The 27,353-nt window shown below is 37.6% G+C and overlaps 1 protein-coding gene across 4 annotated transcripts in view; it reads left to right on the forward strand.

The window, feature by feature from the left end:
* Positions 1-27,353, forward strand: part of WT1 (WT1 transcription factor) — a 51,110-nt gene that overhangs the window by 16,362 nt on the left and 7,395 nt on the right. For 3 of the 4 annotated variants that reach the window (XM_063118777.1, XM_063118778.1, XM_063118780.1), the window contains 3 exons: positions 13,290-13,367; positions 23,645-23,747; positions 24,288-24,438. In XM_063118777.1, the coding sequence (XP_062974847.1) occupies positions 13,290-13,367; positions 23,645-23,747; positions 24,288-24,438 (332 nt within the window). The remainder of the gene's footprint in view (positions 1-13,289; positions 13,368-23,644; positions 23,748-24,287; positions 24,439-27,353) is intronic. The other variant, XM_063118779.1, reaches the window with a different exon arrangement.

A 27,353-nucleotide genomic window follows, 5' to 3' on the forward strand; every position in this document is an offset into this window, starting at 1 on the left:
TTTCTCCGTAAATCAACCAATTATAATAAGATTTGGTGAAGTCCCATAGCCTACTAAGCACATAGTTGTAGTGCTGTCCCTCTTGTTTGTTTTGTGCACTGTAATTGCCATAAATGCCAGAGGTGTGTGTAAACTTTAGCAGCCTCTTTTGCACAAGTAACACACAAACTGGTTTCACATTTCTTGAGTCTATAATTCAGACATAAATCCTCCTAGAGTAGTTTGTTGGCCTTAAAGCATTTCTTGCTTCAATCTGCTTTGTAATGTAAATGTAAATCCTCCATCTGGCCATTGTAACTTTAAAATAGTTCTCCTAGTAATCTATGACATTGTTTACAACGCCCCCTAGACTTCTCCGGCTTAATTCCACCCCCCCCCCCAAATTAATTGTCCATAAATTCATAACAACACACCAGTGGCTGGACTAATTCTGCCAAGCTGCAACCCTATGCAGACTTACTTGGGAGTAAATCCCACTGAACTGGGCTTCACATCTTTTTCCTAATCTGGTAAAGTTCTCTGCCAACCCAAGTGAAGAAGTAGCCTCATATGAAAAGAGGAGATAATGATTTCTAGTTCAGCAGCCTGCATATTAGAAGTAGGCAGAAGGATACACTTGGCCCTTGCAAAAGATACTGGACTGAACCAGTTTGAGAGCGTTTGACAATGATTTCTTCCACAGGAGGTGACCAAGGGACAAAAGGAATCACAAACCCAGAGGAAGGGCTATGAATTTTAGGGCTAAAAGCAAGGGCAGAGGAGGATCTGTGGTTCCCTCACAGGGGCCTGGTGAGTGACTTGTCTTAAAAGATTCTGGAAGGGTAACTGTGCTAGACTGTTGTGGCAAAATAACAAAGAGTTTTGCAAGAGTCAGACCTTAAAGCTTGACAAATGTATTGTGGCACAAACACTTATAAGCTGCAAATTATGTTTCTTCCACTTTTGTGGGCTGAACAAATATGTCTCATGAATCTGGTTCACACGTAAAGACATTTTAATACTTGCCCAGGTTCACATTTAATTTCTTGTTTGTTTCTTGCTTTATCCTATGGGCTCTGAGCAATTTACAACCATTTCTCTAAATGTGAACAGTTTGGTCTCAGGCTCATAATCTAACAGTGAAACCCTCTCACACAAAAGTATCTCATAAATTGTGTCTAATAATAATAATAATAATAATAATAATAATAATACACTTGAAAACAATTATAGCTCCAGAAACCTGGTGTAAAAAACCTATTGCCATACTGTCATACCTATGACAGTTGGAAAGCATTACTGCATGGAGGAACAAACCTGTGAAATGGAAGTGACTATATTCATGTTAGCTCCTCAAGGTCAGCATCTTTGGAAGGATAGTTAATCATCTTTAATGACTGGCTGGCAAGGCAGTTCATTCAGTGGGCACAATTCCTCTCATTTGAGCCAGATGCCAAATAGCAAAGAAGTAGCACTGGATCCAGAAGATTTGGTTCCTATTAAAAAAAAAAAGAAGAAGACTGTGCCTCCATTAATTTACATTATTTCCCAACTACATGGCTTCTGTTTAACAGAGGATGGTATAACAGTTCTGTGCATGTTTTGCTGAGGATCAGGGAATGGGAATGTCACAGAATAGTTTGCTGCCCCTACCTCTTGCGTCCTCTACCTCTCTTTGGAATAGTCTTTATTATTTTTAAGCCCAACTTTCATCAGCTTTTCCCAATCTTGGATTCCCAGATGATGTTGGACTACAACTCCCAGCATCACTAGCAAGCATAGCTAATGGTCAGAGATCATGAGAGTTACAGTCCAACAACATCTGGAAATCTAACATTTGTAAAAATTGCAAGTATTTCCTACCCCAGCGGGTGTGTGAAGAACCCTGCATTTCAGGCCCTATGTATTTATATATAACTGCCCAGTTGAATAACATATGGATACTACTTCAAAGTCCCCAAATATTCTTATGATTAGCTGCAGAATTCTTTGTTAGAACCTTCAAAACTTTGCAAACAGAAAACTCATTTTCTTCAACTGTAATTTTGTTGAGGGACATTTGAACTGTTAGCAATATCTTCTTATATATTTGTAGGGTTAATGTGAGTGGGTGTGGGAAGTTCTAGAGGAGAAGCAGCTGTGCAAAATTCTGGTAACATTTTGGTTTCTGAGGGTTATGATGACACTTCCATGGAATTTTCATAACTCTCTTTGCAACTATTGACTAAACATTTTTAATGTCTATGTTCTCATAATTATGACAAAGCATCTAGATTATGTACTAAGCAGCTACATTTTGCAGTTTATAGTCTAACTAGAGCTATCCAAATCTGCATTTATTAGCGTTCCTCCATTTTAATGGCTTGATCCTTCCATGACTAAAGAAACAATGTTTAATACAGTGTTCTGTCAAAGTATTCAGAGATGAATGGCAAAAATTAGCTGTCCTCCAATATATACATGCAATTAGGCCTTAAATATGTACTTTTCAATAAGTGTAAAAAAAACACACCATAATGCCTAGTGGAATGAAGTTAGTCAATCAATTATATAATTTATGTTTACAAAATATAATCACTCAGTTGACTCAAGCTTTGTGTAGGAATAAAATAAAATTTGTAGCTAAATAAATCCAAATAAAAGGCAAGTCTGAGTCCATGGTCCTTTCTTACTTTGAAGGAAGCCCTACTGAGGTCAGATATCTGTGTAGGGTGACCATATGAAAAGGAGGACAGGGCTCCTGTATCTTTAACAGTTGTGTTGAAAAGGGAATTTCAGCAGGTGTCATTTGTATATATGGGGAACCTGGTGAAATTTCCTCTTCATCACAACTGTTAAAGCTGCAGGTGCCCTGCCCTCTTTTAAATCTGGTCACAGTGCAGCTGCAGTATAGCTCCTGCAGCTTTAACTGTTGTGATGAAGAGGAAATTTCACCAGGTGTGGCATGTATACAAATGACACCTGCTGAAATTCCCTTTTCAACACAACCGTTAAAGATACAGGAGCCCTGTCCTCCTTTTCATATGGTCACCCTATATCTGTGTAAACCTGCAGATGACTGAGCTGCAAATCTCCAGTACTGCAAACTCTGGTTCTTTATACCAACATCAACATCACCACCACATAGACCCTTAAGAAAGATCCATGCTCAAGGTGACCATTCCTTGATCTGCTCCTGGTCCCATGAATCAGAAGATCCTGAACAGAAAAGAGGATGCCTTGGAACTACTGTTCTGATCAATAAGGTCTACCTGATGTTCCATAGTTTGACAAGGGCATCACCTAAATAGCAAGCAATAGGTACATTGGAAAATATGGTCTTTACTCTCTGTTTGTCTTGGCAAAAAGTTCTAGTCCATGCTTTGGTCATCTCTTGCCTAGATTATTGCTATCTTCTCCTTCCCCTTTGCTTTGGTCCCCTCATGTCTATTCAGCACTCTCCTGACAAAATCATTCGCCTCTCTTGTTGCTTTGATACATGACATCCTTCCTAAAACCCCTTCACTAGTTTCCTGTCTACTTCTGAATCCAGCATTTGCTTCTTGACTTTACATTCAAGCGCTCCATTCCCTTGCTTTCAGTCATCTCTCCCTGCCATGATGTTTACTCTTCTACCTCCAACACCTTTCACTGCCTGAAGATTGCCTTTCTACCTTGCCAAACCATATGCATGGAACTGTCTCCCAGAACACTTGCATGATGCTACCTTTCTTTTTTCATTCAAATTCCTCCTTTTTCCTCGAAGCTTTTGGCACAATCACCTAGTTCCCATGCTCCAACTATGACTCAATGGCCTGGTTCAGACAATATGCTAAACCATGCTGCTTAACCACAAAATGGTTAAGGGAATGCAATGTAACTAAGGCCTCATCTACACCAAGCAGGATATAGCACTATGAAAGCAGTATGAAAGTGGTATATAAAAGGCAGGAGCCACACCAAGCAGAATATAGCAGTATGAAAAGCAGTATATGGCCTGTGTCAATGGGCCCCAACAGTGGTCAGTGCACTTCAATACTGCTATAAAGCCATAGTGCGGCTCCTGCCTCTTATATACTGCTTTCATAGTGCAATATCCTGCTTGGTGTAGATGAGGCCTAAGTCTAAGCACATGCAACTGAAACAACCTCATATTGCTTCCTTGTTTACCTCTGCTTGCACTTCCTTCCCCTGCCTATGTTTCTCCTGTTTCAAATTTTAGATTGTAAGCTCCTTGGGGTAGGAACTATTCTCCTGTACTCTGTAAAGCTCCATGCACGCTGATGGAATAATAATAATAATAATAATAATAATAATAATAATAATAATGATAATTTCTGTAATCCAGTTGGCTCAATGAGTCTTCAGAGGCAGACTATTCTCAATAGGACAAAAGTGAGAAAGGGTATGCACCCCCAAAAGGTATTTCCCTACTATGAACTCATTACCTCTAATAATTGGAATAGTCATTTCCCAGCTGTCCTGATTAATTGGGTGACCTGCTCTCTGGGATAAATCGATAGTTCACACAACAAGGTTCTGAGCCAGTTCTAAAGGGATGGCTTTGTGGCCTGTTGAAGTTACCAGAACAATAAGAATGAATGATCACAGCACCATTGGCAAATTTGGCTATAGAGTTTGCTCTGCTGTCCAGTGCCCCTTTATGTCATGAATTTTTACATCAAATTCCCAGCAGTTCTTAACAGTGCACTTGACAAAGAGTCTGTGTTCTATCTACATTATGCTGATTTAACTTAGGAACTCTTAACACAATTCCTGTCTAGGTAGGAAGTAGCTTGTTTGCAATAGGAAAGGAAGATTTGTGCTTGCTTTCAATTATTTTAGTACTTGATTTAATTGCAGACTTAAAAGCTGTTTCCAATAATTCCTTAAAAATTCATGCATTTTCACTTCAGACTCACTTGAAAGTCAGCTCTGTTGAAGCCAATAGGATCTATGTTTAAGTAAAGATTAGAAGAATTGGTTAAATGAAATTGCAAGAGACAAGAAGGCAAACACCTTTTCCTTCTCTGTTTCTCTCTCTGAACTATAGGCCCTTAAGACCCTTCTTTGGTTTTTGCTTTTGAATGTAGAGACAAATAATAATGTAGGATAAATCTAGGGGAGGAATAGATGTTACTGCTAATTATTTTTATTATGGAACAATAATTCTAGCAAATGGCTTTCCTTATTGCCAGAACAGTTTCTTTTAAAGCATTTTTACCCTACTTCAGTTGCCAGAGTAGTTCCTGTATCTTTAAGGGTGCAATCCTAAGTGAACTTACTGGGGAGTAACTCTGATTGAACTGAGTGGATCTGACTAAACATGTTTAGGAGTATGCTGCATGAGTTATACGTATGGGGAAATTTCATCAGATGCAGCTTCTCCTGTCATAATAGAATTGTGAGGGGGAAAAGCTGAACCTGGTAAGATTCTTCCTCCTATATAACCCTTAAGGGACAGTAGTACCAGAAGGACTGGGGCATGTGTTCATTAATGCTCATTAGATGCTCAGCAGTTGAGGCGCAATTAAAATGACATTGTGAACTCTTCTGCATCATACAGTTTGATGTAGTAAACATGTTTAATGCTGAAAATTTACTATGAGTCACACTTACAAAGGCTTTAAGAGCGGAGGAGTTGCAGCTCAGATTATAGCTCTTTCTGCACCAAGGTCAAGAACTCGTAGGCTGCAGTGGAGGCCAAAACAAATTCTCTATGATCTACTACTGGTTTCCTTTTAAGTTCTTTTTTTCTTTTTTCTTTTTGCTCAAAGTTAACTTCCTTTTATTTCACTCCAACTGACATTAATCCCTCCTGTACAAATGTCTCCCCCCTCCACCCCTTTTTAAATCTCTGCAGGAAAGAATGACTTTTGTACTGGTTTCTTTGCAGTGATTTGGGAAATTCAGTTCAAAATAATTAGAATCATCTTCTCTCCAATTTAGTTCTAGCACTTCAGACTGCCTTAAAGCAGGTATATGAGAATACAGCTATTGGTTCCAAGAATGCATTTGAGATGTAGCCCAATTTAAATGACATTTGAATATATTACATTATAGAAAATAATTTAAATTATTCTGGGAAACCTTGATAACTAGCCACAAGGAGTTATTTCTTGCTTCCTCATAAATTAGAAGGACCAGCCCTCTGATTTCTGAGGTTCTTATTCTGGTTTATTGTCATTAATGATGAATAGAAATAGAAACCAGCACCAGTATATTTACAGCATGATACTATGTATGCCAATTTAAAAGTAAGTCCCATTGAATTTAGTTGGACTTGGTTCTGAGAAGACATGTGCATGATTCCACTGTCAGGGACATATTCTGCCACCCACAGCACATATTATTATGGTCAGACACAACTTTTTAATTTTTTTTGGAAGCAAAGTTCTTTTCATGATGTTGAAAATAACTCTTTGTCCACGCTAGCAGATCAGTTGTATTTCATTTCATTTTACATCAGTGTTCTTCTGCAGTTGATTCTTGTGCATTAACCATACAAACACACCTCCTCCACCTCCTGGAATTGCATATTCAGGAGTTTTCTTTTAATGCTGAATTTGCACAACATTTTACTTCCAAAATAAAAATTGGATCTTAATGTGCATCCTATCACACAAGAGCTCTATTAAGAAGATTTTAAAAGATTGCTATCACAGCCCTCATGTTTCTGAGCACTGAGAAGTTTAAGCAGCAGTTTCCTCTGGATGAGAGCACTAGACAGTGACTTAGAGTGTCTTTTTTAAAATAATAATAATAATAATAATAATAATAATAATAATAATAATAATATTTGCTTTATTTACAAACATGCGAAGGCAGAATATAAGTGAGGCCAAAGGCATTCACGCCTGCATGCCTACATTAGATACTTAGAGAGATACAGGAATCCCCAAGATGCTTTGCCCCCAGCCAGCTCATAGTGTTCACACTGTCTTTCTGTCTTTGTGTGTCTCTACTTTCAGCTGGAGGTGTGCCACCTTTCCATGTCCTAATGGATATCACATTTAAACATACTGAGATATCCCCCACCTATCCAGAAACCATCCCTTAACCATTAGCTGTTCCCAACAGGTGACAATTCTGGGGTATTAGCTGAATAAAGTGAGTCACTCAGTATCCCTAATACTCACAGTATTGTTTTTAACTGTGCATATTTATAGTCTTATACTGTATGTTTTTATCTGTATGCCGCCCTGAGATCTTAATGATATAGGGTGGGATACAAATGTTTTAAATAAATAAATAAATAAATAAATAATTTTTTTTGATAGCCTTATCTTAGCCATGTTCATAACACATTTATTGCTCTCTGCTAGGCTCCTTTTTAAGCACTTTAAGAAGGTTTTTAGATTTGAGTTCCATAGACAGGCAAAGTTAGATAAGTGGCAATTCAGTAAGTCCTAGGTGATTGTAATTCTGTCAAATATAAGCAAATAGACAGTAGGGAATGTTTTAACATCATATTTGTTTGTTTTGTGTGATTTGCATTGGGCTATGTTATGAGTAATTCATTTTCTATTTTGAGTCGGATACAAAAGACACATACAATGCAATCTTATGAAGGTCTACTCAGAAGTAATCACCAATGTGTTCAATGGGACTTACTCCCAGGTAAGTGTATAAAGGATTGCAGCCTTAAGCAAGGCAGACCTCCCCCTCCGCCCCCTAGTAAAGTGTCTAAATTGCCACCATACACCTGCTGGTCTCCTTCTTTTCTACTTCTATCACTGTCAACCTCCTCCACTTTCTTTGCACGATTACCCTTCTCTTCCAATAAGCAATTCCTAGCTAGTACTAGTTATTATGAACTATCTGTCATGTGTCCTTGTTCTGAAGCTCTGCATTACCCTGAGGAGGACTTGGATTCAGATGGGTCACAGGTCACCCCACTTCAGGGGAAGACCTCAACACCTTCTTAGATACATCCCAGGCAGACTTCTCATGTCCCTCAATGATGTAGGGGTATGAGACTTCAGAAACAGACACTGGCCCTTTAAGAACTACAGTCAGCATCCAGTAGGGGTGGAGCTACCGAAAGAGGAGGCTCTGCCAGCTTTCTTAAGGCTTCAGTTGACTGCAATCTTTTGCTGGGGCAATGGCTCCATTTGGGATAATACTCTAGAGATCGCTTCCTGCACTGCACTATCCAAGTTCCTGACATGACTCAGAACAGACAGTGAGTGAATTGTTATGTTCCACTTTTCCTGGACCTCACACTTAGTCATGACACTGGCTTCTTAGAGTGGTTAAACAGAGTGGTTGTCTTCTATTAGGCATGTGTTCTTTCCTTGAACCATGACCCTTCCTTTGCTGTTGCTATAAGTCAGGGGTAGGAAACTTGTGGCTCTCCAAATATTTTGGTCTAAAATTCCCATCAGTCCTAGCCAGCATAGCCAATGTGATGCATGATGGGAATTGTAGGCCAAGGCTTCTGGAGGCCACAGGTTGCTCACCACTGCTTTAAATAGACCTGCTCATAATGTGCACAGTCTTGAAAGCACTTCCTTCCACTGGATTAATGGGCAACAAAATGGCTCAGTTTAAAATAACGCATCTTGATGCAAAATATCCTAACTTCACAGATATACCAATTAGAACTGGATTAGAATGAAGACAGACAGCTCAATGAAAATGTGAACTGGGTATGTGAAGCAAATTGTATGTGGGGAATAGGGATCATTTTGAAAGGGATTGAAAATAAAACTGTCAGTATTGTAATGCTGTTATACAATTCTTTGATATGGCGTATTTGGAGTACTGTGTCTCCACACTGTATCGCTAAAAGGACTCTAGGATTTTTTTTTAAAAAAAACCACCCTCTTTTATTTAAGAAAAGAGTAATGATACTTACAAATTCACCAGTGCACCAAAAAGACTGGACATGTTTTTTGTATGTGAAGTGTTGACCTTAACTTATCAACACCTGCAACCAGCACTTCACATGGAAACACACACAGTAGCATATCTCATGCTAACACAGAGCAGTACATTGCACAGACACATACTCAAATGCACAATATGCAAACACCTGCAGCAACATTTCACATGGTAACACACAAAATAGCACTTCACATATGAAGATATGCATGTGCAAAAACAGCCAGTAGCATATCTGATGAAAACATATGCAGCTTCATGCCACAAGCAAATACGAAAGCAGCATGTTTCACACAAATATCCCCAGAAGCATGTCACATGCAACCATACACAAATACATGCAGTAGCACATCACATGGGAACAACTCACATGCATATAGCACTTCACACAAGAACACATGTAATACTTCACATGCAGATGCACGCAGTAGCACATCACACTCAAATACATGTGGACACACAGCAGCGCTTCACATGCAGTAGCATGAAGCAGCACCTCACATTCAGACACACATAGGAGCACTTCGTAAACATAGATTTTAGAGCTCTCCTCCCCAGTCTACTGTCTTCCATGGCTGCTGCCTACTCACTCCAGCAACTGTTGTTCCTTTGGAAAACAGGCTCCACAAGGGAAACTTCAATCTGCCCAAATGACATGTGTCACATTCCTATCCTTAGTTAAATGACTGATTAAAATAAAATGTTTGAACTTAAGTAGTAATGGGTTTTGATGAAGGCAGCAAAAGGCCCACCCATGCAATATCTAAACTGTCAACAGGTAACTTTAAGAGAGATATTTGGGTGGGGACAAAAATGGTTGCAAGCAGTATGAAAGCATTTTTTATCTTAACATACACTTTTTTGTGCAAACGTTTTGATTTGAGAACTCAATGCAAAATTCAGAGAACTATGGATTTTGAAGGATATGGTTTGCATAATGGTTTGAAAGTGTGAACTTAGGAGGTTCACATAAAATGAAAACTGAATGAATTTCTCATCCATCCCAACTTGGGAGCAAGAGTGAGAGAGAACTATTTCCTTAATGGCCTACTTGTGGGCTTCCCAAGGGGCATCTGTTTAGTCACTATGGGAAACAGCATGCTGGACTTTGCTCTGATTCAGGACTCTGAGATAGTGCAACCTGTACCTTAATATATATTTGCTTTAGCAATGGTTTTCTCCCCACCCCAAATCTATATACATAGCAGTTGTTTTTGCATAGAAGGGGAAATTACACCAGGTATCGTTTCTCCTGTTACTACAACATTGTACATAACGCTTAAAGTTATAGGGAACCCTTTCAGGATCTGGTCCTGGTAATCTGAGTGGCTTCTTGCTGGTGACAACATGAGTAAGTATATTACTTGATGAAAAAACAAATGAAGAAAAAGAAGGGTATCTTGTGGAGGAGGCTCTTATAAATGAACTGTCAAATGAAATAAAGTTAAAGGGAAATCTCCTGCTGTAAATGCATAGGTCTGGCACTTCTAATAAAAATCAGAGCCCTGGAGGAATTAATTACACCAGCATTACAGGAAGAATTCATGGAATTGCAAAATGGAGTGGCACAGACCAGCACGAGCTTCTGTTGCAAATGGGGAAACTGCAGGAGAGTCTTAACAATTTCTGAGTTGATATGCAGGACATTGTAGTCGCATAATAGCAGTTCAGACACTCTAATGAGTAATAGTATTCAGTGGTAATGACAAATGATATTACACATACTTTGCAACTGAAGTCATTCAACTTTATTTCTATGGTTATGTGTATGCATGTGTGTATTAAAAGTGGAATCTGATTCCTATAGAGAAAAATGATTTAAAATATATTAGTGAATTTTATTATAATTACATTTAGAAAGGTAGGTAGATGATTTATAGTCATTTGGTTATCCATGTACTCATGTAAGCTGGAATATGTAGTAAGTTATCTGAAGGCTATCTTGAGCACGCACCAAGGTTTTTCTCACAAGCAGTTTCTCTCAGAACAAAGAACATGGGCAATTTGATGCAGGATAGCAGAGCAGTGCTGTGTGCAGGCTGGTAGAAATCCTTGGTAGCTTGATGTCGCACTGCAATTTTACATTGCCTACCTCGATTATGGATATGGGAGAAATTTGTTAGGTTTGGCTTTTGATGTGAATTTACATAATTTTGTACATACAAACCAATATGCAAATTGAAACTCAGTTATCCTTTAAAAAAATTCACAATTCTCCAAAATTTGCAATGGAGTTCTCCAGGCAAAAGAAGCATAGGGATCTATGTTAGTGAAAAACATGACAAAAATGCATTATAGCAGATAAATTGTTTGCAAAAATGTGTATCTTAGGCAAAATTGCATACAAAATGCATGCACTAGAAGAAATGCACAGAAAAATGTGTACATTATTTTCTTTTTCTTTTTTGCAGTTTAATCTTTTTATTATTTCCAAACACCAATAAATAAAAGACATTACAAAGCAAAAAACAAAACAAAAATGAACAAACAAAAAACACAAAAACAAAATGTTCTTCCAATATTCTCCCCAGCAATAATATGTAACAATGTTGTTGTTTTTTTCTTACTCTATCACTGTCAAATCCAAATCTCTAATTTCTTTCTTAACATTTCCTACATTATTGGTTGAATCCACAGATATACAAGTCATCTTTTTCTTGTCCCTTCATAAAATTTACAAAAGGTTCCCATTCAGTCATAAATCTTAAAATTGATTTTTCTCTCATTATTGCCATGAGTTTTGCCATCTCCACTAGCTCAAACATCTTCAGTAGCCATTCCTCTATTGTGGGCACTATTTTGCCCTTCCATCTTTGTGCATATAGTAATCTTGCCTCTGTTGTCATATATAAGAATATAGTCCCATGATTCTTTTTCATCTGCTGTACATGTATACATTGTTTTCATGAAAACTTTACTTCAGCAAAATTGAACTCAAGATTCAAAAATATTCTCAATGCTTAGTACAAACCAAAATTAAGATTGGAAAAATGAGAAACTGAGAGAACCCAAAACTTACAAAACCAGCCATGCTTACTCTGATGTACACACAAATGAGAATCCACTAAAGAAAACAGTATTTTTCAACAGGAAGTAAAACTTCCTTCTGTCATTTGTAAGTAAGTTGATCTTAGCTGTTGTACTGCAAGGCTTTCTTCCTAGAAGCGCCAAAGAAATGGGGTATTTTCAGGTGTTAATTTGTCCACCCAAATGATTATAATGTCTTTATGCAGTGTGCATCTGCCTAGATAACCTGGACACCACATCTGCTGATGTGCTTAAGATATATTTGTGACTGACGGACCTGTTGAGCTAGGGGATGGAGAAGAAGACGTCATATTCCTAACCTATTGTTTATAGGAGTTAGAAGTTTCCAAGAAAAAATAAATCATGTAAATTGTTTTTGCAACTAGTTTTTTCTTCTTAAATAATATTTGCCATTTTCTTAAAAGGAACTGTTATACTAATAAAATTAAGATTATGTTGCCTAAGAATGTTTCAATAATAATAAAAAGTTATTTATTTATTTATTTATTACATTTTTATACCACCCAATAGCCAAAGCTCTCAATAAAGAACCATTTTCAGAAAGAATTTGTGTTTGCATAGTTCATAGCTTGTTCACACATGGTTGAGCCCAGTTTAAAGTTCAGGCTCTCATTTTTTTTCTTTGTGTCAAGTTACTTTATGTTGCAACATTAATCACTTATCCCTATAGTTGTTTCAGTTAATTAACTATGTAATGCAGTCTTCATTAAGGACTTAAAAATCTTCCCCCAAAGCAATAAGCTGCTGTTATAGATCTTTACATAATAAAATTGCATATAGTAATATTTTTTCTCCTTTACAGAAATAATCTTAGGGTTGTAGGCCCAATGTAACACTATTAGAAAAAGTACAAGGAATGGCATTGTCCCACTAGCACTTGTGCAAGTGAAAGAATTACAACTAGCAGAAACAGCACCTAGTATAATATAGTGAAGTCCTAATGACTTGTGAGTGCGTGTACAAGTGGCACACACAATGACTTGTACAATGGCTTGTGAAAGTTCTTGCACAAGCAGAAACAAAGTATTGGATTTGATATGTGCACAAGGATGAAAGTAGGGCTTTTGCAAGTAGTAGATGCTTTGAACTTGTGGAATGACATCATTGGATACAATCCTGTATGTGTAATATTTTGTGGACATTTGAAAACTCTGGTGGGTAAGTATGTTATGTTTTCCTCTATCATTTTCCTCCCTCCTTTCAACTATTCTTCTTTCTTAAATTCAGCCTTACAAAAGGGTATATTAGTTAGCAAGTAATAAATGACTTTGGATTGGTTTACATTTGTTTTTGAAATGTTTTTTTTTAAAAAAATAAGAATATTGCTTCTCTATAAAACAAATTATTTGAATTGGGTCACATAACTTTAGTTCTAACTTTAAATATTTTCATAACAGTGACAATTTATACCAAATGACCTCACAACTTGAATGCATGACATGGAATCAAATGAACTTGGGATCCACACTTAAGGGGTAAGGTTTTTGTTTTTTTTAAACCTTTTCAATTTTATAATGTAAAATTATGAAGAAGTTAATTTTTTTATTACAAATGGAATAAGGAAACTGTTATCAAAATATCAAACTTAATGGGCATTTTTAAAATTTAAAAGAACACAGTATCTGTAAATGCTCAATAAAGCCAAATTTTGCTCAATATTCTGAGCTTCTTAAACTGTTAAAGGGCATAAGAGAGCAATATTTTCTCATTTGTTGCTATTTCCCCCCTTTAAGGCATTGTCTTTTGAGAGTGCAATCTGGGTGTGGGTTTTCCTAATTTTTATGTCTGAACAAGCATGCTGCTCTCATAAGTACTTCTAACCATTCTACTTTCACTTACATTGGTGCAATCCTGTTGATTTCAACTGTCCATTGACTTCTGCTGCAACCTTGTATACTTAGAAGTAAGTTCCACTGAGATCAATGGGACTTACTCTCAGGTAAGAGTGTAGTAGGATTGCAGCCTGATAGTCCCACGAATGCCTTGCTAATGGCATAATTGAAGTTGATGGTGCACTGGTGTCATAGGTAGGGATGCCAATGCTCCAGAAATACAATGGACCAATCATTTTTGGAGGGTGGGGTGACATTTGGGCTAGTTATTGGAAAAGAAATGGGAACTGTTTAAGATCACACATTTTAGATAAATGTACAGGTCTTGCACTGAACAAAAGGAGCAACAGAGCACAGATCAAAAGTTCCTGGTTCTAGCCATGGTGGCTCCAAACAGTGACAGTGCTACAGCCTACACCTTTCATTTTCTTCATCCCTTTCCACATTTCTTATTTTAATCTTCCACTCTTTTTTAAATACTCTTTCCACTTCTCACATCTTTTTATTACCTTGAATTCTCATAGGTCTTACATCCTTCACCTTTGCTTTTCCGCTGTCCCTCCCATTTTCCTTAGCTTCCTCCCTTCAGTTGTTTTCTCCCACCTGTAGGGAGTAGGCTCCAAAGTGATCACTGCTTGGCTAGAAATGGTTTCCTGCTACCCTGGAAGCAGGAAGTCCTTCTTGAAGAAGCTGCATGCTACTAAAGTAAAGATATTGGATGAAGTTATAGACAGGATACGGGGGCTGTTCTGGACACTGTTCTCCTTTCTTTCCTGAAGCTTGGTCAGAGTGGGAAGATTAAGGTCACTACAAATAGAATTTAATACTGTCTAGCATCCTTAGATGGATCAGAACTTTAGCACTGTGTGAGTTAAAAATACGTTTGTTTATACGTAACAACTTTATTAGTATCTAGTTTATTGAAAGAAAATGCATCTTGACAAATATAAAATAATTCACTCTGTTTTAAACCACCAACATTATATTTGCTTTTGAACTTATTCTTTTTCCTTTGACTTACAACTTTTCAGAGTTTAACAGGAATAATTTTGCTTTTTAAAAATAGATGTGTATTATTTAGAGAGATCTAGTAATATCACATTGAAAACATTTGTTTGAAGAAGGGAAAATTTCCTGACTCCAACTTAAGACAGTGCACAGATATAGGTAGATTGAAACCCCACAGTTCAAACATCTGAGCTGCAACCCAAAGAGTTAGGCATGCTTACTCCAATTAAAACCAATTGTGTTAAATGTGCATAACTAACTCTCAGTTGGAATTTGCACGTTCTATCTTTTGTTATCTTTCTCCATCCCCTTTCATTGAAGTGATCAGGTTTTATTTGTTTTTCCTGACTATATTTTGTGCATTTGTTCAAATTTAGCCCTAATAGAACGATGAAGAAATATTTGAATGCTCCCTATCCATGCAGAGTAAATAATTGTCAGAGGTTCTTTTTTAAAAAAACAACCAGTGCAAGGGGAGACATTGTAAGGATGAAGAAAAACAAGCCCAAGTTGTTCCCAAATAATCCAGCATATGTGTATACATGTTATGCAGAAGCCCTGTGATGAGTTTTCCAAATAAAGGTATTAAATAAAAATAGAATGCAAGTAAAGTGAATTTAACATGAATCTAAATAGAAGTGGATTGAACTCTAGTGGAAGATAAAGCCTAACATGTCCTGGAAGCCTTCACCAAAATACAAAATTTTGGAAGCCTTCACCAAAATACAGAATGTCTAATAATAGCATTATTAGAAAGTTCTTTTAGTGTTCAAAGTGATCCACATACAGTAATTTTTATAAAACCCATGAAAAGATAGGTTAATATTATTATCCCATATTGTAGATAGAGAAGGGAAGAGAAATAATGGTTTGCAAAGTTCAATTAGGTTGTAATTCAAATATTTCTATACCAGCTTTCAGCCAATGGCCCTCAAGGTGGTATGCAATAAAAACTTTTTTTAAAAAAAAGTTTTAACAGTGAACTTAAAAGCAGAACAACAAAATATATAACCGTGAGGCCAATAATCAGCTCCTCATTCACAGTCATTAAATGCTAAGCAAAACATCTTCATGGCTCACTGAAAGGCAAACAGTGAAGGAGGGGGTTGGACTCAATGGCCTTATAGGCCCCTTCCAACTCTACTATTCTATGATTCTATGAACTAGTCTGATCTGCCTAGGGAGGGAGTTCCATAAATGGAATGCTACCAGTGAGAAAGCCCTTTCCTTTGTTCCCATCCATCTAGTCTCACTTGGTGCTGGGACAAAGAGCAGAGACTCATAAGGTGCAGAGAGTTTCATATGGAAGCAGGTAGTCTTTCAGATATACTGGTCCAAAGCCATTTAGGGCTTCATAGGTATCAACCAGCACTTTGAACTTAGCTTGGAAATAAACTGGCAGTGAGTGCAGAACAGTCACAAGACTGGTGTAATATGTCCATGCAACGCACACCACTACAACAGTCTGACTGCTGCGTTTTGCACCAGCCAAATTTTGGAGTGCTCATCAAAGGAAGCCATACATAGAGTGATTGTTGTAGTCTAGCCAGGAAGTGACTATGGGCTCCTTCACATGAAGCTTATGTAGTACGATCAAGATCGGTTATTCACTGAATTTTGCAGGTCTTTTTCACATCGCCATGATTCTCTGGTGCCTCTTCAGCCATTTTATTGCTTTATTCAGCCATGATTTAACTCACCGAAAAGGGAGAAACAAATATACACCGCCATCAAAGAACTGGTGTATTTCTACTGGATAGCATATTACTGCTGCAATGTCGCATCACCATCTGCTGGCTGTATAAATGGAGCAAATGGAACTTCCCCACAAAGAAACAGCCAACAAAAATTGGAGGGGAAGGAAAGGGGGAGCACATTTGTACACATCGTAACCCAGGTAATATCCCCAAACCTGGGTCAGATTGTCTATTGAGGAATGGGACCTTGTCTTGTCTGGATTGAATTTTACTTTGTTAATCCACATTTTTAATCCTGTCTATTACAGGCTTCCAGTCACCTGCAAACCCAGATACCTTCAAACTAAAACCAGAATCTTTAAAGAGATTTTTTAAAAAGATGCTACTTACTCCAAACAGCTCATTGTTGCACATAATAGAAACTGCTTTTTAAAATTACTTTAAAAAACAGACAACCTTTCTTTTCCAGTTCACCTTTTCTTTAGGCAGAATAATATTCTAAGCTTGGCATAAATTTTATTATTGTTACTATTATTGTTGTTGTTATTGTTGTTGTTATGTGGCTAGTTCGCAAGAGAACTGCATGGTATATGCACTGCTTATGCTGCTTTGGCAGGATTGAGAAATTATGTCACTCACTGCTGCAGTCTGAAGTCCTTCTGTTCATTATTACTGTCAGTCAGCCATGCCTTCTTCTCGGATACTCCATTCCATCACTCCCCTTTCCCATTCCCACCCCTCCTCCACCAATAATCACTCAGCATTCCATGTCTAGTGAACACACTGAGTCTTCACTGAGCTGTTATTGGGATCATCTCAGTTCCCCCGCCTCTAAAGTTGTTTTATTTGTTTGTTTGCTTACAGGATGGATATATAGCCCTGTTCAGAAGACACCTTAAACCACGGTGGTTAAGGATTTTTTGTTAACAAAAAAGTCTTAACCACCGTGGTTTAAGGTAACTTCTGAACAGGGCCTATATCTGACAAGATTCCTGAGCAGTGAACAATAAAAAGAAAAAGAAAAGAAAAGATTTAAAACCAGATTATGTTATCTAAAACTGTGGCTGGTCAGTCAGGGAAAGCCTGTTCCCCCATGTTTGCTGATACCTCCCTTTTGTGCATGGATGATTCCATTTTGGCTACCTAAGCAATTGTACCAGAACTTCAGAAATAAAGGGCATGATTACATATAAAGCCATGCTAAGATGACTGAAAATTGGAACACATCTGTATTTCAGGAATGCACTTTGCAATACAATAGCAATGACTAGAACTTAATGATGTTAATTCATACTGGTAAATTTAAAGAATTTAAGCCCGGCAGTTTCTAGGATGTAACAGACTTTTATATCCTCCATAGATTGAACATAGATGGGGATAAATAGCACATACAACAGATTCTGGGACTCTCAATCTACTGCCTAGAGGAATGTTATGGTGTGACCCATACAACATATTTATAGACTTGATTTAGTACTCTTACACCTCATTCAAACCACTGTGTCAGGATCAAGCACATGCTTAAAAGCCAGCAGTAAAATGATAGTCAATCCAGGTCAACCTTTCAAGGGGTACCTCAGAAATCTGACATAGAACTCACAGGAAAGGAGGAAAGAAGAGAGGAAAGAATCTATTGTGTAACATGGTTTTGATTTTTTAAATTCAAGTACCCCATGTTTGATATTTTGAGCCTATTTCCGACCTTATCCTTCATTATCTGCCTTTTCCTCTTTAAACCCAATCCTTTAAATATATCACTCATTGCAATATTAGACATTGTTTTGTCTGTTCTGGAGAAAATAGGCTACAAAATGAAGAAACATATCAACCTTGACTGAGATCCAAGAAATTAAAGCTAGGAAGAGGATATTCTTTAGGGATCTAAGTGAAGTGAGCCCCCCTCTTGTATTCAACAAAAATATTAAAGTGGAATGAAGAAAATAATTTTTTTTTATGCATCCGTAAGTGCTGACTGTTAGCAGTGATGTGACCTGGGATGCTTTGGAGGAAAAAGCAAAGAGAAGATGAAATCAAGATGCCCCATCTATGGTAAAGCAAATTTAAATGTTTTTGGTGTAGGCCAAGATTGCAGGTTCTGTGGAAAATCAGAGCTAGACATAGCCTCACTGTTGGTAATATGAGCCAAAATACTTATCTGTTTTCTCTGGCTGAGAGTTACAATACACAGTGCCTTCAGTTTCAGTTTCCATGGACATGAGCTACTCTTCCTAAGATTTACATCTTTAAAATACATGAACTGTTCATAAAGGATTCCCAGGAGTTTAGTGTTTCAGATATTTTCCTCCTCCTTGAAGTATATAATGAACATTGGCATTTTGCTTTACATTAAAATGTGTAGCGTCTTTATTTTTCTCCAGAGATGACAGCTTTTTTGAACTTGCTGTCCTCTTCCCCTATGATTCAATTAAGATTTCCTTCCCATATTTTAGAGATTTTTAAAAAAGGCTTTTCAAACTGTAGAGATGGAAAATTATGAAGTGCAGTTACTAGTCCACCTAGGTCACATGTGTGCATGGAAATACGTTTCAGAATGCATGTGGCTAGCTCATACCAATGGGTGCTGTGCACAAGATTTCATTTCCTATTTAGTTGCTGGGCTGCAAACATATGGTCTTTTCAGAAAATTGGTGGTAGCACTGATCAGTCAAGGGTAGGCAACATGGTGCCTATATGCGCCAATGTGCCTCCAGACACCTTTCTTGGCACCACTTCCAAGGTACTGTCAAATTGGTTTCTGTTGGTGCTCAAAATTGTGGATTCAGAGGAGCTATTTAGCATGTTGGGGCTTAGATTCTACTTCTGCCATGTACTTATTCTTTTGGGCAAGTTAATTGTCCTTTGCCTAACCTTCTAGTGGTGCCCAGGACTGTTTCTCAAATTGCCAGATGTACTAATGCCCCCAGAAGTTCCCTACCCTTGTTCTACACAGTTGCTGGGTACACATGCACACAGCTGGATCAGAGCTGCTATCTGCTATCTGCGGAACAGTCCTTTTTACACTGAAGCAAGAATCGGTTCAAACAATCATCTCTGAGTCATGAACTGTTGATAAATATGAGCAGAGACTAAGTGATATACATGACATTCTGTAACATGCCATGTTTACTGGATGCTATGCAATAATGGCAATTAAACCAAACCATTAATTATGTATTTGACAAACATAAATTTATGACTGCTACTACTATATTGCTAAAGTGTATAATATTACTTTAGGCACTATATAAATTAGAAAAATAAGCCCTTGCCAATAGCTTACATTCTAATAGTAACTGGGCAACTTTCTCAATGGTTGTTGAGCAACAGTAAGAGGCATAATAAAGAGTTATAGAGGGAAGTGCCCTGTTATTCTCAGAGATCTCCATGTATTGGTTCTTTTTCACCATTTCTCTGTTAATCTACCAGCTTAATTTTCTTTTGTGCTACAGATGAAGGAAAAATAGAAGTAAAAGCATCCAGCTCTGTGAATCTCTCTCTCTCTCTGGCATTTTACGATTTCTTAAAATTCCAAAATGACACATAATAAATTGCATTTAAATATTAAAGTCAGGTATTCATAAAATAGAAAAGATGATGGGTTAGCAAGAACATAAAGCCATATATCTCATAGCCTTTCCAAATACGTTGAGTTGAAATATCATATGATCGTATACAAAGTTTCACTTGTCCTGATTTCACAGATATGGAACTACATGTGGTGTTCTGTGTTAACAAAAGGGTTCCCCACCTCCTTCTCATCCCATTGAAGACTGTATTGACCCTTGAAAAGCTGAGGATTTTTTTTAAAAAAAATCTATTTTATTTATTTATTTAAACCATTTGTATCCCGCCCTATATCATTAATAACTCATGGTGGCGTACAATATAGCATTGCCAACTTAGATTTGATGATTATTACTTATGGATTATATATACAGTCTAATTAAAACCATTTGTCTGACTACCTTTTCTTCATCTACTGTGTTTCCCTCCCCCCCCATGATTACAGTGATTATTTTTGAAAAACTAACTTTTTTGGCAAATCAGTATCACGCTACTATTACAGCAGTTTAAATAATGTCAAGAGAAAAACTTCATTATTCAGATGGTTTTAGTTCTTTGTGAGCTAAACAGATATTACTTAAAAACATTCTCAGCTCACAGTGTTCAGAACTGGATTAACTGTTATGTTTAGTGTGCTGTACCACATAATTGAAGGGATCAAACAATATGCCCCCCTTTCCACTTTACAGGGCTTGCTCCATCGCCAGTTGATAAAAAAAAGTTGTCCCCCCCCTCTCCTTAAAAAATCCTTTTAGGGATATTGTGTTAGAACACTGCCCCCCAGAAAATGTCAGGTACCTGCCATAATGACATTTTCTGGGAGCTGCCTGGTGACTTCTCCAAGCCTGAACATGATTAGAATTGTATTTTGGATCCAGACTCCTAAATTCAGTGCCAAAATCTAAAGACTGCTACTATAAACAATGGCTTGGATCCTAAGATGCATGAAAAGAGCATTGCTCATACAATAGGGCTTTCCTGTCTCTTCCTCCCCACTCCAGCACTCTGCATCCGCAAAGTGCATCTTGTAAGTTGGAGAAAGAAAGAAGGGCATAGGTAAGGGATGGAATGGGATGGAGTACTGCAGTGGCAGCAGAAAGGGGAAATTGAGAAAATGGCACGGGCCATTTGCACATCTGCTTGCACAAGAGCACCTTTGGAACTAAGCTAGTGGATGCAATGTCAGTCATACTTAAGAATACTGAAATCAATGGACTTAAGGTACCCAACCCTACTCCAAGTTGTGTACAGAGCCTGTAGCACTTAACCTGGGCAAGGAGAACACCTCAACAGATACTTAAACTGTTTAAAAATAAAGTCCAGACCTTCTTCATAATGTCTCTGCTTTATAGTAGTATTATTGCCATAGCAATCAGTAGTGAATATTTTTCAGTCTTCTGACAAATTTTAAAAAGAGACAGTCATGTTAAATTTTTATTCAAGTTAAAAAAAATGAAAATGGTATCTTCGTTGTGTCTCACATTTTTGGCTGTCTGCATGCTAAAATTTCAGTTTGTTCCTTGAAATGCTATTAAGTTATAACTTAATGTTGTATCTGCTCTGTGTAATCTTCTCCCCACCCCAGGATTAAAAAAAAGGCATTCAGGACTGATGATGATGAATCACTCAGTGTTCATATTTCATGCTGATGTTTGCTAACTTGTCTCTGTGTTCTGTAGAAAAAGCTTAGTACATCTTTATTAACTTAGGGCGATAATATATGAATCATATGAACAAGGCCAAAGTAACAAAATTAAAGAATGGCGTAAGAAAGTAATTGAAGATTTCATACTTTTCAGATTAGAATTTAATCATTCTCTGAGATTTTCTTTAAATCCCATTGATATGATTCCTCAAAGCTGCTCTGTTTTTCATCACACATTTTATTCTGTAAGACCTACATTTTACCAGTTTTATACAAACTAAACAGAATTATGATTAATAATTTTAAAACATTTTCTGTCCAATTATTAAGGATTTCCTTGGCTTTCAGACAGATAAATATAGTGCTTGCTAAAAAAATTCAAGTATCAATTTGTGTTTCTTTGTGATCTATGCATCTTTTCTAGGGTTTGAAATAAGGCGTCCAAGTTGCTTGAATGGTCTATTCAAATTCCTCAACCAGCAAACACCCTGCATACGTGCTTCCAGTAGCTAGCACTAAGGCATGTGGCTGCTTATGAACTTGGAAAAGGCAGGGAAATTCTTTTGGATAGATCTCTATTCCTGTGTTTATTCTAAAAGGTTGACTAATGTTGTATGCCTTTTCAAATCATAGGTTGTCTCTTTTATTTATGCCTTTTCCCTTCTCCATATTGTTGGTGACTTTGTGCTAGACTTTTAAACCCCATTATCACAATGCAATGGAACAATGTTATATAGGATGTGATCTTTGGAGGGGGGTTCCATTGATCGAGTGATATTTGAGGATATTATGACAGTAAGAACTAAAGATCAGAATTGGATGGTCATTATACTAGGTACCATAAAAAGAAATTGTTTTAATGTGGGATGTAAATCAGATTTTTTGCTTCTTTCTCTGTGGATCTTTGATTATGTGTAAAGAAAAAATATTAATGGTTTAAACATTGTGACTAGTCATAGTCATTTAAATGTACAATCCTGTAAAATCAATGGTACTTCGTTCTAAAAAGTGTCTTTAAGATGGAAGTGTTATACTGATTTTTCAGCAAATTTTCCATGAAGCCATAGCTGCCTCTAACCTTTTGCTCTATCAATAACTAAAGCAGGCCTCCAGTTTTAATTAATAAAAATTAATTTTATTTATGCCTTTTCCCTTCTCCATATTGTTGGTGACTTTGTGCTAGACTTTTAAACCCCATTATCACAATGCAATGGAACAATGTAATATAGGATGTGATCTTTGGAGGGGGGTATCAGCTATCAAAAGTTTGGGAAACACAGATTTATATGCAGGGAAAGTTCATATTATGGAATATACATCAATGAATTCCCAAAATTTCTAACCTTGAATTTAAAGCCCTAAATACTTTTTTTAAAGAATTGGCTGAGTAAAATTCTTGAAAGTCTAAAAGACCATTGATTTCCACAGGGTAACGATTTCCCTGTTTGTTGATATTACAAAAGGTTAATCTTCAGTACATCTTCCAAGCTGATATGTGGGTTAAATAGTTAGTACACTGATTTGTAATCCTATCCTGTGGCTGTACCACTGCTGTTCTTGTAAATGTCATCACTTTCTCAGACCTATCTGGTTATATCTGAGTCATGAGGTGCTGACAAAACCCCACTGCACTTAATGTGAAACCTGAGGCATTTTGCTCATTCCAAAGATATTAGCAATAGCCAACTTGGCATTTAGCTGATAAATAACTTGCACGTATGCACAGCATTAACTCTCTTTTTTTTTTGCTCTTCTGTGTTTTTCTCCATCTTCACTAATTTTCTTCACTAATCACACATTTAAAACTGCTAGACAAATCTTGTCTTCTTTCTTTGAAATCTATGTTTTAAACAGAACCACGATATCTTCCTCTACTATGTTTCACTGGATGTTTGGACTATAACTGTTTTAGTACTGAATGAAGAAGCATTGCAAACATTTTCCTATAGAGATTTGTGAACCAAGTATACTGAAATCACAACATTTGGTCTTTTTTCTATTTTCAGCCATGCAACAGGGTATGAAAGTGATAACCATGCAGGCCCTATGTTATACAGCTGTGGGGCCCAATATAGAATACACACCCATGGAGTATTTAGAGGAATACAAGTGAGTATTTTGGGGCAAATGTATAATTCTAGATCGATTACCTGGCTGATGCTAATCACTGCTGTGCTTCAGTTCACTGTGTCAGTAATAAATCTTAATAAGGAACCATTTTCTTCCATGGAAGACCAATATAAATTCATTGTCAGTCACAGGGTAAATCAAAAGAAATGGGAATTACAAATTTCCTTTTTATTAGAATACATTTGAGACTTAATTGCTAACTAGCTGCAAAATGTCTTTAAACTGGAAACCTCTAAGTGACTTTGCTTATTCCCAAATTTTAACCCCAGTTCTTCAGCTACCTGAGCATCTACTGTTGTAAAATGGCAGTACATTATAGCTCGTTCTGTGGAAGGCAAACATAAATAAATAAAAGGATTAGGACTTGTTATTGTATATTTGGTGTGTGTGTGTGTTTTGTTGGCAGGTTAAGGTAGCTTGAAAGCAGTCGTTTTTGTATGCCCTACAGTTTTTCCAGTTATCCAGTTGGTCAAATAATATTCTTCATATTGCAAACCCATATTCTTTATGCCACTATAGGATGTGCGGCGAGTGCCTGGAGTAGCTCCTACAATTGTTAGATCAGCTGGTGAGACAAATGAGAAACGGCCTTTCATGTGTGTATACCCTGGCTGCAACAAGCGATATTTTAAACTGTCTCATCTGCAGATGCATGGTAGAAAACACACTGGTAAGTGTCTTAACTGACTGCAGAACTGTCTCTACTTGATTATATATCTTGGGGCCCATGCCCTTGTCCTAGCAATGGAACCCTTTTGTAGTCCATCCAACACAAGTCATTCTACGGGCCTTGGAACTTGAGAGTTCAATATAATCCTTCACTGACCACATATAATAAACAGAGTCTAAAGGGGGATCTACACTACTGCTTTAAAGTGCTTTGAAAACATTTTGAAAACTGTATATGCAGTGTGTTCTGGGCCCCAACAGTTGTCAAAACTGTTATAAAGCACTTTAAAGCGCTTTAAAGCAGTAGTGTAGATCCTGCCTGTGTTGATGTGGCTTTGTAGGTCTAAATCCAACATGATGCAAATAGCCTTTTGCTCTCACAATGCAAGTTTCTCTTTCCCTCCTCCATGTGGTTCCCTGTATTGTGCCAAATCTGCTTGGAAGGACCCCTCAACCCTCTGGAGCAGCTTTGGGAGGGGAGCTGCAGAGGAGAGGGAGAATTTGATCCACCAGTAATATCTGTTCTGTTGGCAATACTACATGCATAAGGACACACTTCTGGAGGGGTAGTGTGTTAGCCTGTTGCTGCAAAAAGAACTAAGACTAACAAGTTTATTTATGGAATTAGTTTTTGTGGACCATGGTGACTTGGACTGTAGTCCATGAAAGCTTATGTTGTAATAAACGTGTTAGTCTTTGGGGTGCCACAAGAATGTGTGGTGTTTTAAGGGAGCAGAGTACTTACATATATCATTTTCAGTGGGTGTGTTTGGGCGACACTTTAGTCCACGGAGTGGAAGTAGTCCACTCCATGGATGGCTATTTGTGGAGCGCCCTTGGGCGATGTTGGCGCTGGTTACCGTTTACCTTACCGGGGTGCCACCATTCCATGGGGAGGAGACACAAACTGCGCAGAGACACAGCACGTCCATTGTTGAGTGACGGCTGCAGTGGTGAATGAATCCCAGCTCCTCTCAAGGAGAGATGGCTCCACTGGGGCAATACTTTGCTGAGGAAGGAGGGGATTGGGTGGTGGTGACAAGGGTACCGCAATTGGCAGTGCCCCACCAGGGACGGCATGTGCACATGCCAGGAAGCGCATGGGGAGGTGAGAATTGCACTGCCCCACCCAGGGATGGCACTATCTGGGCTCCCCAAACCCTTGCTGGCATGGGATTATTTTCCCTGCGGATGGAGCCCGCTGGGCTAGAATGGACAGAGTTTCTGCCGCTCTTGCCTCATGAGTGTATAGTAATTGATGTTTTCCAGTAAATAGTCCTTGAAAATATAGATTTGTATTTTAGAGGGGGGTAAGCCAAGCAGCAATTTGGTTACAAAAAAACAAAACAAAACATGGATCATCAGATTCCTCTTTCTCACTGCCTAAACATTTATAGGCAACTGACTCATTACATTTTCTGCAGACTATTTTTCAGATAGTGTTATTATCTGTAGAACTCTGATAAACAAAACTGGAATTCATATCAGTATTTATCAATGTTTGAACACATGTTTTGCTGACATCTCATCCCACTATGGCTCCCAGAATAAATTTGTTAACCTTTAAGGTGCCACAAAACGTTTGCTGTTTTTGTGTACTTAGCATTAACAATGGCATTATTGAAACAGATATAATCATGAAGGATACTGTTATCTTGGAGCATTCTGAAGCTTATAAATATAAGAGGGGGAAAGTATTAACAATATTGTGATAAGATTTCATGAATCTTCCATCTACCATTAACAAGTTCCAGCAACAATGAATCATGTGTTTGAAGATTTTCTGGAACTTGATGTATGGGTTGAGGATTTGTTTTTTGCCAGCAAAAAGTGATACTTTGTCCCAATGAAAGCTTCCTTCTCAGCAAAACTGTAAACATAACTGTGAACAGAATAGATCATCATACTGAACAAACAGTTCTTATAACAGAACTTTTAGTTTGAAGATTAGAATTTCGTTAAGTAAAAAAGATTTGCATTAATGAGTTCATATGGAAAGTCATGGCGCATCCCCAAAGAAAGGGAAAAGAAGGGGAAACAAAATCTCTTCTCCAAAATGTCTTCATATCGTCATGAACTTATTCATTGGAACCTGCTCACCTCATTTTGTACAGGGCTGTGCTGGTTCTGAATAGAATTTCCTTCTGCATTTTATCAGGCAGGGCTGATTCACTGTACCAATCCATATACCATTTCTACTCCAAAGCAGGGATCACCTTTAGAGAGTTTGCTTAGGAGGATGTTCTCTGGGTGCAGATCTCTTATTCCCACCCTCTGAATGTGCTGCCTCTCCAACTTTACCCAATACCCATTCTTTTCCAGATCACTAATGTTACTCAAGAATTGTGGGTATATTAGTGAGCTTAAAGAACATCACCACTTAAGAGGTATTTTTATTGGTAAATAAAGACAATGGTTCCCAGCTTTGGGGCTCCAGGTGTTGTTTTACTCCAATTCCCATCATCCTATGGAAACATGGCCAATGGTTGGAAATGATGGGAGTTATAGTCCAACACCACCTGGGAACTCAAGACTGGGAACCACTGGGGGTCAAAAGCATCAATATTTGCAATTCTCAGAAAAGAACTAAACTACAAACCTAATACCAAATTCTCTACTCTGTGTCTGCATTGATGCAAACTGTTGAGCTTGCTAAAGCCTTAAAATTTTGCTAGGATAAAAATCAGCATTCCAATAATGACACCTTGATGTAGAACATAATAGATAGCATCATCTCAGTATCAGTAGTGATTTCTGTCTGCCCTCCACTCCCTAGGAAAATCCACACTTTTTAAAAACAACAACCCGCCCCTCTTTTGAATGCTGAATTTTGCTTTATGACTCCTTGCCACTCAGGACTGGGACTGAGGGTTTAGGGTAGTATCTAATCTAATGTTATTCCTACATAGAGTAGTC

The sequence above is a fragment of the Elgaria multicarinata genome, chromosome 2 (genome assembly GCF_023053635.1).
Source record: "Elgaria multicarinata webbii isolate HBS135686 ecotype San Diego chromosome 2, rElgMul1.1.pri, whole genome shotgun sequence".
In the NCBI taxonomy this organism is placed as follows: Eukaryota; Metazoa; Chordata; class Lepidosauria; order Squamata; family Anguidae; genus Elgaria; species Elgaria multicarinata.